This window comes from Cynocephalus volans, chromosome 8, assembly GCF_027409185.1.
Source record: "Cynocephalus volans isolate mCynVol1 chromosome 8, mCynVol1.pri, whole genome shotgun sequence".
NCBI lineage: Eukaryota > Metazoa > Chordata > Mammalia > Dermoptera > Cynocephalidae > Cynocephalus > Cynocephalus volans.
In genome coordinates, this window is record NC_084467.1 from 1,476,596 (window position 1) to 1,496,345 (window position 19,750).

At 46.0% G+C, this 19,750-nt stretch overlaps 1 protein-coding gene across 1 annotated transcript in view; it reads right to left on the reverse strand.

The window, feature by feature from the left end:
* The window catches only part of MMEL1 (membrane metalloendopeptidase like 1), a 35,592-nt gene extending 16,661 nt beyond the window's left edge, over nt 1–18,931 (reverse strand). The window contains exons 1-6 of the mRNA XM_063103576.1: nt 18,758–18,931; nt 12,133–12,159; nt 7,897–7,930; nt 7,118–7,177; nt 5,967–6,128; nt 5,599–5,679 (exon numbers count right to left, since the gene is read on the reverse strand). Coding sequence (XP_062959646.1) covers nt 5,599–5,679; nt 5,967–6,128; nt 7,118–7,177; nt 7,897–7,930; nt 12,133–12,159; nt 18,758–18,931 — 538 coding nt within the window. The remainder of the gene's footprint in view (nt 1–5,598; nt 5,680–5,966; nt 6,129–7,117; nt 7,178–7,896; nt 7,931–12,132; nt 12,160–18,757) is intronic.
* Nucleotides 18,932–19,750: the final 819 nt, after the last annotated feature.

Consider the following 19,750-nt stretch of genomic DNA (forward strand, 5'->3'; position numbering starts at 1 on the left):
CCAAGCATGCAATTCCTTTTATAGGAACCAAAACACTGGAATTTTGCCCCACCACACCTACACCCCCCCCACATGCACACATATACATATACACATAATATACACACACATGCATGTCCACATGCACACACACACAATACACCTACATATACACACATGCATCCACCTGCACACACACGTATAATACCTGTACATATATACATGCATCCACACATACACACACACACAATACACATACATATACACACGTGTGGAATATACTATAAAGCATATGTACTTCACAGGGCCTGGTTTTCCAAATCCTTGTAGTTTCAAATATTGACCTTGTGGAGGACTGGAAATTTTCCTCAGGCTATAAGTCTCTGGTGTAAGATAAGGATTGTGGCACAGCAGGTTGCTGGCTCAGGGACAGACTAGTTACTGTTTGTTATGTAAAGATACTGAGAAATTGCTGTAAGAAGGAATGTTTGCTAAGATCAAGCTTGTGTTGGTAGGACCACTTGATTATCTACTGGAACATTATCTGGCTTGTTTCACTGAAAGTTACCAGCCTATATTGTTAAACAATAACCCTACCTTTGTTCTCTTCCTGCAACTTCCTGGTCTGGAAAATAAATGCAGGAAGAGAACCCCAATTTGGCGTTAATTTCCCAAGGAAGGGTTGCCTCTCACTGGAGGGTTCCCAGGGAAGTTAACCGCTTTGGGGCTTCTCACTGCTCAGAAGAGATGGGCTTTGAGTAATCTTTTGCATCTCTGTCACCCAGGGGAAGTGGGGTGACAAATCTGTGGGGGGGCGAAGCAACACAAAGCAACAAAATGGTGCCCCATGTGAGGACGTTCTCGACGGATTGGAGACTGACCTGCCAAGCATTAGAGAGGAATAGGACGTCTGATTCATCCCGGCAAAGAGAGTCCCATTGAAGGGAAACGCATCTCGGTAAGGGAGTCACAGGTGGCTTTCGATTAGCAATTGCATGCCTGCGGCAGGTCAAAGTTAGGCTTTTTCAACCCCGGAGATATTTTCTCCTTCTCTTTACTTTAAAAATATGGATTATTCATTAGCAAAAGGGGAGACTGAACATACATTACAACTCCAATGTCTCCTTAAAGCAGCAGGCTGTAAGTAACTGAATGGCAGCCTGTAAAACTGTTAGTGGATATTAAACAACCATGTCCTTGATGCCTCAAGGAAGGGAGCCTTAACATAAAAACGTGGGAACAAATTGGTCACTGGTTAATTATGCAAAGGGTCTCATTAAGGCTTCCCACCTAACAACTAGGAATCTATGTCAAGTGGCTCTGAGACCTATCCAAGACCTTAACAAAAAACTAAGACATGTTTATGTCACCAAAAAAGGATAAAACTTGATCTTTGCCAGTGACTGAGAGAACTTTAAATTGGACAATCTAAAGTAAAGGTAGTTAATATTTCTTTACAGTGTTGGCATTGTTTGAGCATGTTTTTCTTTCTTATCTGTACAGTGCTTCTCTCCTCTCTTAAAAGCAGTGGTTCTTTTCTTAACTGCATGTGCTACTCTTTTTCTCTAAAGACTCTGGAGTTTTATGAAGAAAAGCAGCCATGGCGCCAACCAGACCCTTTCTGGGTCTACTGCTCTTCTCCTAAAAACCTCAAGAGTCAAATGGTTTCATCTCCTATTGGTGGCTCAGCTCTTAAGCTCAGTAACTCGTTTAAGCAACTAAAACTAACCTAAAATCTACCTGTTTAACTAGATGGTCTCAAATTTTCTGGCATCCACCTGGTTATCTTAAACAGACTTCTAAATTCTCTTCTAGTCTCATCTATGTATTTCTTCACAAAACCCTATGGTAGAATTCTATGCTATCTTCTGAAAGGAAGAAAGTCTTCTCTGCATCTCCTTGAAAAGGTTTGCATACTTTGCTTTACAATGTAAACTTGTTATCTTGCTTTCTTTAAGGCAATGTGAAGCCTCACCAATAAGTCTTTTTGAAAAAACACAATCTAAACTTGACTGTCCTTTTCATTAGTGAGCTTTTTTTACATCTTGAACAAAACCTATAAGATCCTTGTTTGTTCTTGTTGTTTATGTCTGCATAGGTGCGTGTGTAACCTGTATGTTATGTCTCTATGTTTATGTCTGTTTGTGTAATTGTTTTATGTGCAAGGTACCAAACTGGCTTATAATTAATGTGCGCTCCTTAAATAAATAAGTATATTTTTCAAGTTCACGTGACTTAAATATTCTAAAGTTTTGTTAAATAGATTTTCAAAATTTGATTCAAACCTTTTACCTAAATTTGTCTCTAGGTCAATATGTCTCCTTTTTATCTCAGCTCTGCCTCCTGGCCATGCTGGGAGAGACAATATCTTTTAGACATAGATAGTGGATACCGCCCTCCGCCTCTTTGGATTCCACTTGGCTCTAAATGCCATGTGGAAACCTGGGACCTGAAATGGCTAGTGAAAAGAAACCTATGCCAAATATCGCATAGGCCCTAGTTAACATTAACTGATAAGGGTATAAATCTAATACACCAAGTTTTTGGCTAGGAAACCATAAATATTTATTTGGTAAAAATAGCTAAAACTCAAACTGGGCTTTGTATAATTTGCTGATAAATGGATGCCTATTTACTAACCTGAATGTATAAAAATGTTATCAACACACATTGTTGCCTGGGTTTACTAATCAAACAGGACTACATTTATCTTTGCTAGAGGCTTTTAAGTTGTAAACCCTGCCAAAACCAAAAAAACTAAATACAATAAAAACCCTTTATATATATAATTTTTAGACAAATCAGGCCAATCTAACATCGATAAAAAAGAAACAAGTATGTAAAAGGAGGTGATTTAAAGAAGGCTATGGATGTGGGGATATGGTTATGGTTGGAGGGGCTAGAGAGAAAAATAAATTTTTTTATGTAAGAAAGAAAGACAGAATGAGTGAGTCTTGATAATGGTTTGTATAGATAAGTTTGTTAAAAGGGTTTTACAGTAAAAAAAATTAACTGTATTTAAAAACAAATTATGAGTGAACTTTTCTAAAAATTAATGTCAAAAGTATTCTAATACAGGGTTAGAATCTGCTCTCCTGTGATGGAACAACTAGATTTTCTAAAAAACAAACAAACAAACAAACAAAAAAACACTTGACTGCTCTTAATACAAAATTGTAAAAGGCTTTCTTTGTCCCTTAGATAACTGGTTTAAAAAACTTATTTCATGATAAGTTCTTGTGCTCTCTGCCTTTAAAACTCTTCGTCACTTTGGTTTTATTTTTTGTAACAATTTGTGATTTTATTCAACTAAATGTTTTAAGCATTTATTTATTACTTACTATTTATTATTTAACACAGCTTTCCAACACTAAATTCTGAAACTTTAAAATAACTTTGAGGAATTCCAAGGGCCCTGGAGCTTCTCAAAGGATATATAAAAATGTATTAAAACTAATTGTCTTATTTAATAAATTAGGCTATATGGGAAAGCATTGTCAGTACTGAAGGGGTTGTGGACATGTGTTCCAAAATCTTGTAAGGTTCTTAAACATCTGTGTCTTGATATAAATGCTACCAGTCATAATCTTGGTTTAATTATGATTTTAAAATGTTATGTCTGCAAATATTTCATGAAAAAAAAAAACTCTGATAGGTACAGTTTTCTGACAAACTTTGAGTTCATAGCTTTAAACTAAGTTCCAAAATTTTAATGAAGAAACTGATGGGCTTGTGAAATTGCTCACTAAGGTCAAAACAACAAAAGTTAATTGGTAAAGTAATTAAAAGGTATTATGGGTCTTTATAATTTCCTTATTGTAAAACACTACTGGTTCTCCTAATGTTTTTCCAAATGTAAGAAAACTTTCCCTCTCTCTTCAGCTACCTATAACTAAAAACAGTTTGGTAAAATGTCCTTTAAAACAGAGATAAAAGCATTTGTTTTCTCCCTATCTGATCCCCCCCAAATTTAATAACTTTAAGTATCCTTATAATTATTATGGCAATGTGGCTATTTTTATAAGTTCAATGAAAATTAACTCTCTTTCTCTTTATGACAGGATAGAATTTAGAACTTTGGATATAAGATAGCATGGCTCATTTCCAAGTTGCTGATCTCTTTATGTTTGCTGTAAATTTGGCCCAAACTGCTGCTTCATCCTGCTGTTCATCTTTCCCCCTGACGTGGGACAGACAGATCTTCACCTGGGAAACAGCATTCCCAGCAACGTGGGACAGATCACTGAAAGAAAGTGAGCTGAGATCCTTCTCTCTATCGCCACCTGGGAAAGAGCCTTCCGAACACCAAGAGATTTATGCAAAGAAAAGTAAGACCTTTTCAATCTAGATATTGATCATCAATGCTTTTATGAGGAATGCCTTGATCATAAAGGGGGAAATAACGTCTTCTCTACAAAAGCAGTTCTCTAAAGTTTCCTCTGGCCTTAAATAGGATGTTTGCAACTTGGGTGAGACATCCTATTCTTAAACAAAAGACTTGTATTTGATGAAAAATTTTACAAAAGACTAGACGCTCTGAAAACAGTAATGTCCTGGACAGTTTTAACATTAACAAACTCTCTGGACTCAGAATCAACTATTTTAGGGACCATTCTGGAGTTTCAACAACTGGTAATTACACCCAATTCACAGCACCTGGAGTGATGCTGCTGTAGCTGCCCTGAGGTGATGACATCATCAGTTCTCACCTGAAGTAAATTAAAAGGACTTGCTATGCTAAATGATACTAACTTTGCTTTAACAAAATGCTTTTTTGTCTTAACTGTGCCAATCTGATCTATAATTTTGCTTTTCTTTTAAATAAATAAAACGGGGGAGATGTGGAATATACTATAAAGCAAATGTACCTCATGGGGCCTGGCTTTCCAAAGCCTTGCAGTTTCAAATATTGACCTTGCAAGGACAGGAAATTTTCCTCAGGCTATAATGTCTCTGTTGCAAGATAAGGATTGTGGCACAGCAGGTTGCTGGCTCAAAGACAGACTAGTTACTGATTGTTATGTAAAGATACTGAGAAACTGCTGTAAGAAGGACTGTTTGCTAAGATCCAGCTTGTGTTGACAAGACCACTTAATTGTCTTACTGGAACGTCATCTGGCTTGTTTCACTGAAAGTTACCAGCCTGTATTGTTAAACTAAAACCCCACCTTTGTTCTCGTCCTGTAACTTCCTGGTCTGGAAAATAAATGCAGGAAGAGAACCCCAATTTGGTGTTAATTTCCCAAGGAAGGGCTGACTCTCACTGGAAGGTGCCTGGGAAGTTAACCTCTTCAGGGCTTCTCACTGCTCAGAAGAGATGGGCTTTGGGTAATCCTTTGCATCTCCGTCACCCAGGGGAAGTTGGTGACAAATCCGTGGGGGGCAAAGCAACGCAAAGCAACACACATGCATCCACACACCCACACACACGCACACACACATGTATAATACACATACATATACACATGTATCCACACATACAACACACATACATATACACACATGCATCCACGTGCATACGAATACACACACACATGAATACATACACTTGCATACAAATACACATACACATGCATCCACATACATCCACACAGCAGCCAGCCCCCACCTGCCACTCACTCTCGTTCATGCAGGAGCGGTACAGCATCTTGGCCTTCTCCACGGCCGGCCGGTCCTTGGTGGTGGAATTCTCCAGCACCGCTGTGAGCACAAGAGCATGCTGGACAGAGGCCTGAGGCAGCTGCTGGGGGTCCAGGTCAAAGGCCCTATGCCTCCCTGCAGCACTGGGGGAGAGGTGGTCCCTCCCCAGCTGCTGGGCCTTTACCGTCTCTCCTCTGTGCCCACCGGACAGTGGAGGAAGCAGCGCCTGAAAGGGGCTGAGCCAGAGCGAGGCCCAGCCAGCCCCACTCCTGGCCTAGGGCTGTCCCCACTGGGGCAGGCACCAGCCTCACCCCGCTAAACCCCCTGAGGCCGCAGCTGCTGTCCACCTTTGAGGATGACCTCCAGCTTGTCTCGAAGAATGTCAAAGACGCTGTACCGGGAGTTGGTCTCGGGGATCACGTGGCTCTGCAGCCAGCCTCCACATGCATACTGGTAGAAGTCATCACATGGCTCCTCGGTAGGGTCCATGTTCTGGAGGATCCGGGCAGCTGCTTGTCCCCAGACAGTGCAGGAGGAAAAGGGGAGACTGAGCTGTGGGCAGCCCCAAAGCCTGTCTCTTGGCCCAAGAGATAGTCTCGACACCTGGGAATGGGCTGTTGGAGATTCAGTCATGGCTGTGTGCCCTGGGAGAGTTAATCACCCACTCTGAACTGCAGTGAGGTTAGAAGCATGGGGGGAGTCACCCAGTCTGGATTCAAGTGCCAGGGCTACCACTTATTAACCATGTGACCTTGAACCCCTGCGGCCTCTCCCAGCTGTAAATCCGGGGACACCAGCAGTCCAACTTGAGGGCCGAGGAGCGGTGCCCGGCTCATAGCAAGTGCCCAGCTGGAGGCCCTGCCCTGTGAGCTGGCATCCAGCTCCTGGCCGGTTAGCCCCTTACTCACCAGTGTGCTTGGTCCCTGTGGGGAGGGGGCTACTCTTACCGACCATAGGGGGTTTGTTTTCTGTTAGAGCATATGGCTTTGCTCCCGAAACCCAGAGTGTGCAGGGTACAGGGCCCCTAAGGTTTCCGGCTGAATGCTCTCAGCTGGGGTGGTTGGAGTAGACCCTCCACCCAGGACCCTCCCTCAAATTCTGTCCTACTTGGTCTCGGCATAAGCCACCTTTGCAGCTGGGGACCTCGGAGCAAGCATCACCACAGGCCTCAGGACCCCAGCATGAGCAGAAAGCCCACATTTCTGAGCTCCTCCACGAGGGCTTCTTCCACTATTCTCGTTATCTGCAAACAGCAGTCTATGGCCCCCAATTTTAAGGCAAACGCCTGGGAGAAAGCTTAATCTTTAAACGTCTGCTCACTAGACCTTTCCTTCTGCAAACGCAGACAAGAACGGTCTGGACAGGCGCAGGGCACAGCGGCATGAGGCGGGCCAGGGTCGCAGGGGTGCGAAACGCTTCTCGGGGCTGCTGCCCTCGGGCCTGTGCCAGCATCAGCACGTCCCCAGGGCTGTGGAAGGAACGGGGGAGTGGGCTTTACCTGCCATGACGCAGCCGGGGGTGGTGCAGACGTCCTCCGGATCCCCGGACTCTTGGACGGCTGCGGGCAAGGGGCCGTGTGAGCTTCGGTGGCGGGATGGGCGGGACGTGTCCCGGCGGGTGGGCGGGGCGTATCCCGGTGGGCGGGGCATAGCGTTGGTGTGCAGGGCCGGGCCTCAGCCCCTCTGCCAGCCCCCCTGGGCGGCCTAGCCTGGGGCCCCGAGGGCAGGTGTGGAGGGCAGCCTGAGTCCTTCCCAGGTGGCCCAGGTCTGGGGTCTTCAGTGATCATCACTTGGACCCCTGCAGTGACCTGGCAGTCCCTTTACACCGTCTGCCTTCCCTGACCCCACAGCTGCCCCAGGCCCGCGAGGGCGGAGCCGGCCCTGTCCTCCTGCGTTTCCCCGGCTGGCTCTCACCGCGGCAGGGCCCAGCTCCTTGAGCCTGAGCTGCCCCTCTCTGCGCACCCCTGACCCCCGCCAGCGCCCCGCGAGCCCCTGCACCCGGCGGTCGCCCCCCCCCCCCCCCCGCTGCGTCCTGCACCGTCCTCTCTTCCCCACGCCAGTTGGGCGCACGTGGGGGGCGCGCGTGGGGGGCGCGCGTGGGGGGCGCGCGTGGGGGGCGCACGTGGGGGGCGCACGTGGGGGGCGCACGTGGGGGGCGCACGTGGGGGGCGCACGTGGGGGGCGCACGTGGGGGGGGCCGTGGGCTCCCGCCCCGCGGAGGCCCGGTTCCCGAGCCCGCCTGCCCCGGCCGCGTTTTGGGAGGAAAGGCAAAGGCTACCTCGGGGTCTGCGCTGTACAACGGTCCGCTCTTCCTGTGAGGAGCGCGGCGGGCCTGGAGAGGGTGACAGCCGCTTCCCTGGGGAGAAACACGGCTCTCAGCCCGCGGGGCCCCTGGCGCCCTGGGGTTTCCTGCAGTGCCGGGTGCTGCAGCCGCCACCCCCAGAGCGAGGGCCGGTCGCCAGGGAAGCAGGACGCAGAGACCGGGCAGAACGGAGGCCTCCACGCTGTTTCCTGCTGGGCCTGAGCAGGGGGAAGAGGGTTCCCCTGGCTTGCTAACCCCACCCCTGCCAGGGCCTAGAGGGTTCGTGAGGTGGGACCCCCCTTCTACCTCAGGATCTCCCCGAACAGCGGGGTCGTGGGCCAGACCCACACGAGGTGGGCTGCTCCTGGGGTCCTGCCGGGGCGGGAGCAATAGGCTTATTTAGGGGGAAAGGAGGCCCTGTGGAGGGGGGAGACTTTTCCCCCATTGGTGACCCTTGTTCCCTGACCCTGCACCCCACTATCTGCTGGAGGTGCGAGGTCACCTCCCTCTATCCCTCCACTACATGCCGGGGAGGGGGCTGCCTGGTCAGTGTCCGGGTCTTTAACCACCTGCAGGGGCGGTGGGGGAGGAGCGGGTACCTGCGGTCCAGGGACAGGGCAAGCCGGGCCCGGCTGCCTTCAGACCTGGCTTTTGCTGCATTTCCCCACCAGTGAGGCACACAGAGACCTGGTGGGGAGGAGGGAGCAGGGGCTTGTTCAGGTCAGGGCAGAGAAAGTGCTGGAAGCCTTCAAAGTATTGGGTGCTCCTTGGGGGCCTGGCCATTAGAAGGGCCATTCATCCAACGTTTGATGATTGTTACCAGCCAGACCCCGTGCTGGGCATGGGAGCTCCTGTGTGAGTCTGACACAGGCTGTGCCCTCAGGGAGCCCCCAGTCTGGTGGAAACACGAGGAAAGTTCTGCATGACACGCACACAGAGGCGAGTGGTTAGAGGCAGACCTGAGCTTCAGAGAAAATGAGGACAGTCCCACAGGCCAGAAGCGGAAGTGAGGTGGCAGGTGGGTGCCGGAGTCACGCCTGCTCCACGGGAGCTTGTGATCTCAGGAGCCCAGAGCCTTGAGAGACGATGCTAGACCTTGGTCTTCCTAGGTCCACACCCTCAGCAAAAGAGTGGACTAAAAGGACGTCTGAACTCTGGCCAAAGAGGTGACAAGGAAGCAGAGGGAGTTTTGCTTGATTAGGATGCTTATAAAGTCAAGAGAGACGGTGGCTCCCACCCTAACACGGAGAACGAGCTGGAGAAGCTACAGCATGAGAGTCTTTAGAAACCCACCGCAGAGCTGAGGACACAAAGCAGCCTGAACGAAGCAGATTCCAGAATGGAAGAGACTCTCCCTCTGGAGCCAGGGTGCCAGGAGGACAGACCCTTTCTACAAGGCCGTGCAGAAGTTTGAGGAACTAGTCTCCTGCACCTGTATGGGGGCCATGCTGAGGGATCAGGAGTCACAGAGTCTGCACCCACCTGCCGATCTTCCTCACGGCACCTTCACCGAGGGCATGGTAGTGCCTGAATGTGGTGGCGGGGCAGGAGGGCGGAGGAACCCTCCTGCACGAATAATCAGGCCAGTGGGACCCATAATCAAGGGAAAAAACCGAGAACAGTCAGAAGTGGACTCATAGATGAGCCAGATATCAGAGTTAGCAGACAGAGTCTTCATAATGACTATGGTAATTAAGTAACAGGGTCTTGTAGGAAAGACGGAACACATAGGTGGTGGATTTCACTAGATAAATGGAAACTATAGAACTGAATAGAAATGTGATACAAGAAGCAAAGAATTTGTTTTATAGGGTTGACAGTGCACTGAACATTGCAAAAGAAAGAACTGGTGTTTATACATAGGTCAGTGTAAATTACCCAAATTGAAACACAAAGGAGAAATAATTAAAAACTGAACAGAGGGAAAAACCAAGAGTTAACATCACAGGTAATGGTGAGAAACTGGATATTTTCCCCTAAGATCAGGAACAAGGCAAGGATGTCTTCTTCTACCACTCCTGTTCAACACTGTACTGGAAGTTCTACTAGTTCAGTGAGAGGAGAAAAGGAAATAAAAGGCATACAGACAAGAAAGGAAGAAATAAAACTGTCTCTATTTGCAAGTAACATGATCATCTATACAGACAATCTCAAAGAATCAAACAAAAAACTCCTAGAACTAATAAGAGATCATAGCAAAGTCACAGGATACAAGGTTAATATACAAAGGTCAATTGCTTTCCTATATACCAGCACTGAACAACTGGAATTTGAAATTGTGGAAATGATACCATGTATGACAGCACCTAAAAATTGAAAATGTTCATTGTAAATCTAACACGATATGTATGGGACATATATGTGGAAAACTGCAAAGCACTAATGAAACAGCAATCACATATTTAAATAAATGGAGATATATTCTGTGTTTATGAGTTGAAGAAATCAATATTATTAAGATGTCAATTCCTCCCAACTTGATCTATAGATTCAGCACAATCCAGTCAAAATTCTAGCAAGCCCTTTTGCAGATACGGACAAGGTAATTTTAAAGTTTGCATGGAAAGGCAAAAGATCCAGGATAGCCAATACAATATTGAGGAAAAATGAAATGAAAATAATCACATTGCTCGATTTCAGGATATAGCATAAGGCTACAGGTAATCAAGATAGCATGGTACTGGCAAAAGAAGAGACACATAGAGACACAGATCAATGGAACAGAATAGAAATCTCAGAAATGTGCCACACAAATATATAGCCAACTGATCTTTGACAAAGGAGCCAAGGCATTTAGGAGAAAGGCCAGTATTTTCAATAAACAGTACTGGAACAATCGGACATCTTTATACAAAGACAAAACAAAACAAACAAACAGAAAACAAAAACTGTAGAAACAGAACTTACATCTTACAAAACAATTAACTCAAAATGAACTGCAGACATGAACATAAAATGCAAAACTATGAAAAGTCTTGAAAAAAACATAAAAGAAAATGTACATGACCTTGGGTTTGGTGATGACTTTTAAGATACAACACAAATAGCATGATCCATGAAAGAAAAAATTGATGTCAGACATTATTAAAATTTAAAACGTCTGCTCTGTGAAAGACTCGTTAAGAGAATAAAAAGATGAACTACAAACTGGGAGAAAATATTTGCAAAACATATATCGCATAGAACACTTTTATCCCAAATGTACAAAGAACTCTTAAAACTCAACAATAAGAAAACAAACAACCCAATTAAAAAAAGGCAAAAAATCTGAAAAGACACCTCACCAAACAAAATACGCAGTTGGAAAATAAGCACATGAAAAGATGCTTAACATCATTTGTTATTATAATGTTTCGAATTAAAACAACAATGAGATACCACTGTACACCTATTAGAATGGTTAAATTAAAAAACTGATGATACTGATTACTGGCCAGGATACAACAGGAGCTCTCCTTCATTGCTTTTAGGAATGCAGAATGGTACAGCCACCTTGAAAGACAGTTTGGTGGTTTGGTGGGTTTGTTTTTTCTTTCTTTTTACAAAACTAAACAGTCTCACAATATGATCCAGAAATCACACTCTGTGTTTACCCAAGTAATTTGAGAACTTATGTCCACAAAAAAACCTGCACATAAATGTTGATTGCAGCTTTATTTATTATTCCTCCAAACTGGAAGCATTCAATATGTCTTTACATAGGGAAAGATAAATGAACTGTGGTACATCCATACAATGAAATATTATACAGCAATAAAAAGAAAGAAGCTATCAAGTCACAAAAAAGACATGTATGCTAAATAAAAGAAGCAAGTCAGAAAAAGTTGCATACTGTGAAATTCCAATTATATGACATTCTGGAAAAATAAAACTAGAGGGATTTTTTGGGGCAGTGAAACCATTCTGTATGATACTGTGAGAGGGAATATAAGATATTAAGCTTTTATAAAAGAAAAAAGTGGCTTTACAGTGCAGAAACCTGATAAACACTACCTCAAGCCAGGTGATCAAGGTGAAACATTGACAGTGGTAAGTCATCAAAAGTATGTGCCCTTGATCTGCGGTCTTCCTCCCTAAAACACATTAGTATGGCCTAGTCGTGAGAAAAGCACCAGGCAAATTCCAATTGAGGGACATTCTACAAAATACCTGGCCAGTACTCCTCTAAACAGTTAAGATCATTAAAAGAAAAGTCTGAGAGACCATCACAACCAGAAGGAACCTAAGGAGACTTGACAGCTACATGCAGTGTGTGATCCTGGATAACATCTTGGAACAGGAAGAGGTCACAAGGAAAAAAACTGAGAAATCTGAATGAAGTATGGACTTTAGTTAATACTAAAATATCAGTATTGGTTCATTACTTGTGACTAATGTATCGTACTAATGTAAAATGTTAATAACAGGGAAGACTGGCTGTGGGGCATAGGGGAACACTCTACTATCTTTGCAATACTTCTGTAAACCTAAAATTGTTATAAAATTTTAAATATTACTTAAAAAAGAAAAACACCTGACAAGAGAATCTGAGACCTGTGGGACAATATTAAATGGCTTAACATATATGTAACTAGAGTCCCAGAGAACAATCTTTGAAGTGATAATGGTCAAGAATTTATCAAAATTGATAAAAGACATAAACCTACATTCCAAGAAGTGCAATAGATCCCAAGCAGGATAACTACATAGAAAACCACACTTAGCAGCATCATAGCCAAACTACTGAGAACTAGAGATAAATTCTTAAAAGCAGATTAAAGGGGAAAAAAGATGCATTCTGTTCAGGGCAGTGACAATAAGAAGGTTGGCTGACTTCTCAGCAGAGACAATGGTGGCCAGAAGATGATGGAATGAGCACTTTAAGTGCTTGAAAGAAAAAAGTAATATCAAACTATCAGCTTAGAATTCTATACCCAGCAAAAGTGTATTTCAAAGACAAAAGTGAAATAAAGACAGTTGAGACAAAAGCTGAGAGAATTGGTCTCCACCAGATGTGCCCTACCATAGATACTAAAATACCTTCCTGCAGAAAGAACGTAAGACTGGTCAAAAGCCCAGACTGCTGCAAAGGAATGAGGGGCTTCAGAAAGGGCAAACAGAGTGAATAAAGTGTTCTGGGAGACCTAGACAACACCGTAGATTAATTTGTTTCTGGCCTAGTCAGACTTATCCAGAACAAAGGACTAAAACGGAAGCGGCAAGTTCACATCTCCTTCATGCCCGCTTCCTGCCTCTGCAGTCTCCACACCGTTCCCAGCACAGGCCGCCGTGACCTTCTTGTTGGAAGAAATTCCTGGGGAAGGTTTATCGGAGCTGCCTGAGGATACAGTGAGCTCTTGAGGCAACATTTCCAAAATGGAATTATATGAGATAACATGTTTTTTCCAAGTCATCCCTTAATTTACAATATCTCATTTGATTATTATGAGAAGTGTGTGAGGTTCACCATCTCTGCTTTTTTGATGAGATAGCTGATGGGGAGAGGGGGGGATACACCCAAGATCACGTTCTTAGCAGGTGGCAGAGTTTGGACTCCCAGCCCCCATGTCACCATTCAAAATGTTTGTTCTGAGTAGGAGAAAAAGCAAAGCAGAAAGACCCTTTGACACAAGAGCTGAAGAGAAACAAGTCTATCTGTAATGCTAAAATACAATCAGCAGGAAACACAGTGAACAGACTCCACAAAAGCATATTTTTCTCCTTCATAATTCCAGAAAGGAATCACTTTCCTTAATACCCAAATGACATATTATCTTCTCTTTGTACTTTTTTCTTTCTTTTTTTTGTTCTTTTATATTCACTTGCATAACTTCTGTAATATGTCAATTATTTTCACATAGACTCTCTACATTTAGAACAATATTTTTGACATTTCCTCTAAAAGTTTTGTTTTCCTAAAGGTTTCCAAATTGTTTGGTTTGAATAAGACCTTGATTTAAGTAATTTATGTTCTTGCTCTCTCCTCTCTCTTTCTCTCTCAAAAAAAAAGAAAGCTACAAAGAACTTTGTTGGCTGGAAAAAAGCCATCCTCCCTTGAGAATGTATGATCACAGGCTGGTTGTCATGCAGGTGTGGGATACGGGTTTTCATGACTGTGTGGCTGAGGAAACCTCATGCTCAGAAATCAACCTAAAGAAGTCCCAGGCTGGTAGCACCCCAAGGTGCCTGATGGAAGGAAACAAACACACATATTCTCAAGAGGGAAACCTTCTTGGCCAAAGTAACACAGGATTTCCACAGATAAAGCCAATTTGAATGTGGATTTATGTTTATGAAAAGAAAATCTTTGATGAGTGAGAAACAATAAACAGCTGAACTAGAACCCCAAGGATTTTAGATTTTGGAATTTTCTGATACAGAGAGTGTCAAAGAGGACATCATTGGTCCCAAATTGTGACTCCTCTCTGCATCCATGCCTTGGCCATGTGACGTTGTAGTTGCTCCCACTAAAGGGGCATAGATATTTTCCCATCTCTTGACTGTGCATTGACCATGTGACTTTCTTTGGCTAAGAGAATGAGGTGGGAATGCCAGCGTTCCAGTTCTGAGCCTGGGCCCTAAGAGGCCTTGTGTGTTTCCATGTGTCCCCTCGAACTTCTGCCAGGAGAGGGACATGCCCGGGATTGCTTGCTGGTCATAGTAGAAGGATAAAATTCACATGGAACAGAGCTGCCCCAGCTGAGCCTGGCCAAAATTGGCCAACCCCAGCCAAACTATGGATGTGTGTCATAATAAATAATTGTTGTTTTAAGACCCTGAGTATTGGGATGGCTTTTAAGGCATGAATAGATAAAGAAATGACATAAGTATGCTTAAAATACTTCAAGAAAATAAAAGAAAAAATTGATAACAAGAACAAAGAACATTAAAAAAGAATCAATTCAAAAAAGAATCAATTGCAAATTCTGAAAATAAAAAAAAAAACATGTAGTTGTTCAGATTAAACAGTGATAACAACAACAAAGCCTAAATGGATGGGTTACGTAACAGATGTGACAGAGTTGAAGAGAGATTTAGTGAACTGGAATGTAGTGCTAAAGAATTCGCCCAGAATGCAGGACACAGTCAAAGAGATGGAAGACATGAAAGGAAAGTTAAGAAACATGGAGGATAGACTGAGAAAAAAGTTGACCATATACGTAATCAGAATCTTAGAAGGAGAGAACAGAGATGATGTGAGAGGCACAAAAGCCAAAAAGATGGTGGCTTGTATCTAGAGTGATTAACAATAAACACCATTGTGAGTTATTATTACTTTGTACTCAAGGTGCATGTTACGTCTTCCCACAATGAACCAAAATCTGTTTTATAAGCACAAAGTTGATATTTGAGACAGGTAAACACGGGCCTTGTAATAAATATGATTTGATAGAAGAAAAAGGGAAACTCTTCAAACGAGGTAGCTATTGATGATAAAGAAGCTAAGTACAGACAAAGAAAGGAAACGTAACCCACTGTTCTTCATAGCTCAGCTGTGAAAAACACACGCACAATAAAAATATTGTGTACAATGAATATGGCTGTAACCAAAAGTTACAGATCTACCTGTGCTGGGAGGGTTGGGACCCGGGTGGTTTATGGAGCTAAATCTGCCTTCCGGACAGGATGTCAATAACAAAATCTGACAATTTGTCCTTAAATCTGTTCATGAACAACATGACAGGCATTTTTTAAAGTATTATTAATATATTAAATCATTGAACCCTCAAGTAAGCGTCTAATGTATACACTGCTATTATTTCCATTTTACAGATAAGGAAACTGAGGCACAGAGGTATTAACGAAACTTTCCATGGTCACACAGCTAGGACTGGGGGGAGCTGGCTGCCCAGCCAGACTGTCGACACAGGAACCTGTGTGTGAATCACAATCTTATGGTCTGAACGTAAAGAGAGAAGGGTTCAAGAAGGAGGTTTAGACACATGAGGAGACACTCCGGTCCAAGGGTGGGCAATATTTTTCTGAAAAGGGCTGGATAGTAAATATTTTAGACTCTGTGGGTCATATACAGTTTCTGTCTCACCTATCCAACTTTGCTGTTGTAGCAGGAAAGTAGCCATAGAAGTAAGTAAATGGGCGTGGCTGTGTTCCAATAAAACTTTATTTACAAAAGCAGGCAGAGAGCCTAATTTGTGCGACCTCTGCACTAGACAATTCTCAGAATCAGAATTCCAGGATTCCAGGGCAGGAGTGGGGGCATGAGACTGTGTTTCTGTAAAAACATTGGATTTTCTAAAAAAAAAAAAAGGTTTATCTATAACTTTTAAAATAACAAATAACTAAAACAAAAAATCTAAAATAACCATCAAAAGGATAGAAGTATAAAACCTCCAAGCTCGTGGAGGTAAAATGTGCTGAATAATGGATCTATCCTAAAGAAGCCAAGAGAAAAAAATAAAAGGGCATAAGAAGCACAAAAAAGCACAATAGAAGAAAAACATACATTTTAGTAACCGTAGTGAAAGTACACAGACAAAATCCTCCAGGTAACAGACAAAAGCCAAAATCCAGCTATACTCTATTGCAAGAAACACTTCTGAAGCTAAAGACACAAGAAGATTCAGAGAAAAAGAATAAGAGAGATAGACCAAGCCAATGGCAGTGAACAGCTAGTCTCATGTCAGGCAACGCAGAACTTAAAACAAAGCAGAATTTAAGGCAAAGAGCAAATTGTTAACATAGAAAAGGTCACTACATAATTATACGTCGTGGGTATGCAAATCTAAATATAAAATTTTATTAAATTCATAAAGCTAATCTTATAATTTGTACATAAATTAAATTTGTATTCACATAATGAAATAGCCTTAAAATAGGTAAAATAGGCAGATCAATACTTCACGTAACTACCAGAAGAAATTGATAATTCTGCAGTGCGAGATTTTAACACACACCTTTCCATCAATGAAAGATCAAGAGAGTGAAAAAGGCATGTGTACGGAAGATTGGATTGATCTGATGGGCGTATACAGACGCTTTCATCCCGCAGCCAGGGATCGGGTATGGCCCACCAGCACACAAGGATTGTTGATAAACTGACCGGGCCTTAGCCCTAAAGCAAGCCTCAGCAGATATCAAAGAACCACAGGCCCAATGACATACACCGTGGCTTCTGACACCGGTGCAATGAAGTTGGAAATCATCAATGAAAAAAATGGTAACTAAAAACTCACATGCATATGGAAAATTTTAAAAAGTTTAAAATAACTTATGAGTAGATGAAAAAATCATAATGGAAATGAGAAAACACTTAGAAATGGGTGATGATAACTCTGCATATAAAATCTGCAAGCTCAATCCTGCCTTGGGGCTGAGCTTAGCTGTGGGGTCATTCCTGGGGGTGGTCACAGGGGTCCCTACGCAGAAGCACAGGACTGTGTAGCCCTGGAGGGTCAAGGAGACCCGGGCTGTCCGAGAGCTTGGTACCGCAGGGAAGGACGAGGAGCAGGGAGAGGCAGCCAGACAGAGGGCGGAGGCAGAGACCTCGCTGGGATCCGAGGCACCGCGAGGAGGTGGCGGCGGCTGGGATGGGGAGCGGCCGATGCTCTTGGCACTGTCCAGGAGAGGACAGGGGCCCACTTGCGTGCCGGAGCTCAGTGTGTGTGTGTGTGTGGGGGGGGTAGTCCTGTTCTTTAAAAGCCCCTAAACCAGGTGTTTTGAACCCAGCAAGCCCTGAACAGAGGTTCCCCAGAGTGAGTGACTCCGTCTGCGCCCATGGAGTTGGCAGCGCCCATCTACCTGGGGGGAGACCCCAGGGGACAGCCCTGGGGGGGCGCCCACCACAGCCCCAGGCAACAGCATCCACTTCTGTTTCACAGAAACCACCTTGCCCAGTGGTCCACGGAGGTCGCACTGCAGTGCAGCTAGCTTGGCCAGGGAGGGAACATTCTAGCAAAGGCTGTGATGCGCTAGAGTGAAGAGCAGTCCTGGAGGGGAGTGCTTCACCTGCAGGTGCTACCAAGCCCCGTGCCGCCTGTGGCAGGAGTGCGGCCCACACCGCCGGCGGGGTGAGCGTCCTGCTGTGGGCTCGGAGGGGACAAGGCTGTGTCTGTGGTTCGGGGGGGGGGGGGGGTTGGATGGGAGGCAGCTGGGAGGTGACCAGGTCTGCTTGGTGCCCAGGTGCCCCTGACCTGAGAGGGGAGCAGTCCCAGCTCCTCCATGTTGGCCTTTGCTGGGGAGAGCAAGGCAGGGGACTGGGGGTGAGGGGGCTTGTTCCTGGGACAGCCCAGGGTCTACTTGGAGGGCAGCCCTGGCTATGCCTCTATCTTGATGGGACCCCAGCCTTTCTCAGCAGCCTCCAGGTGACTGAGGCCTCCATGGGGCGGGAACAGTGGGGAGGAGAATCCTGGCAGATCCTTTCTTGCTGTGCAGTGGTGAGGGAGGTGGCCAGGTGAGACCAGCCAGGCGGGAGGGACATTGTGGCTGGTGGGTCCCCAGCTCGGGAGTGTGGGCTCCTGCTGCCGGGCTGGCCAGGAACTGCAGCTGCACCCTGCCCTGGGGCTGAGCTGCTGAGGCGAGGCCAGGGAGGGGGCTGGGCTGATGGGGTGGGGGTCTGGCCTGCAGCATCTCAGGAGTCCTGCAGAGGCACAGGTGAGGCGGGCAGGTGCAGAGCCCGCAGAGGTAGCCGTGTCAGCCTGAGCCCAGGGCAGAGCTTTCTGGAAGGGGCCGCCAGTTCCCTGCAGGTCAGTATCCCTCCCGCAGCCTCTCTGTGGTCTGCAGCATGGCCCTGGGAGCCTCGGGTGCCCCTTGCAGACTGCCTGCCTGTCCCGGGGGCACACAGGCCCCTCAGCAGGTGGGGATGGGGTGAGCAGCTGCGAGCAGGTGCATAGGTGTCAGCAGGGGGCCCTCGCTCACCTCTGCTGTCTGCGTAGAGGACGCCCAGGGCCACCAGGGCACTGGTCACCAGCAGCAGCAGCAGCAGCAGCAGCCCCCACTCCAGGAAGCCCCGGTGTTTCAGCTCAGACCAGCCGGCTCTCTCCTCCATGCCCGCTGCGCTTTCCGACTTCCCCATCAGCCAGGCTCTGGACGGGAAAGCGCGCGGCTGAGCCACCCGCAGGCCAGGGGCAGGGTAGAGGTGCGTAGAGCTCTGAGGTCCTGCCCGAGGCTGGAAGGGCCAGACACTGGCTGGTAGCAGCCGAGTGCTTTGGGATGTTGAGTCCCCGTCTCCCTCTTCAAGCCCACACTCCAGCCCTGGGTGCCTGGTCTCATGGCTCTAGACACCACCCCTGGACTAGTGTCTGGGAGTGCTGGGGGCGTGCCCCGTGGTGGGAAGAGGCCTCTTCTCGAGGTCAGCTTCTCTCCAAACCCTGGCAGGCAGGGGATGGTCATGAGACCCTTCTGCTCATATCTTGGGGTCAGCATGGGACCCAGGAGGCTCAGCTTCCCATCTGTTGAGGGCCTCTGCAGGGGAGCCTGCCTGAGCTGCAGGCCTGGGCGCTGGGTCAAGGACACTGTTGGGGAGGCAGCTCAGGTTGCCTGCCTTTCCATTGGAGTCCAGGAGACAGGAATGATCGACGCCCATGCAGGCGGTGACCATGCAGGCCAGAAAGGGACCTGTGGGGCCAGGCAGCCTCGAGGCTTAGCTCCGGCAGCCACTGGCTGGTGTACAGCTCTGGTCATCTCTCCACCTTGACACTGCAGAGAGGACACCTTCTCAAGCCAGCCAGGCAGCAGGCAGCAGAGGAGGACACACAGGGCTGGGGACAGGCCGTTGCTGTCGGCAGAACAGTGAGCTGGGCAGGGAGGGCTGGAGGACAGTGATGGCAGACTCTGAAGGCTCCCGGGTACATGTGAGTACACGTGTGTGAGTGTGAGCATGCGTGTGTCAGTG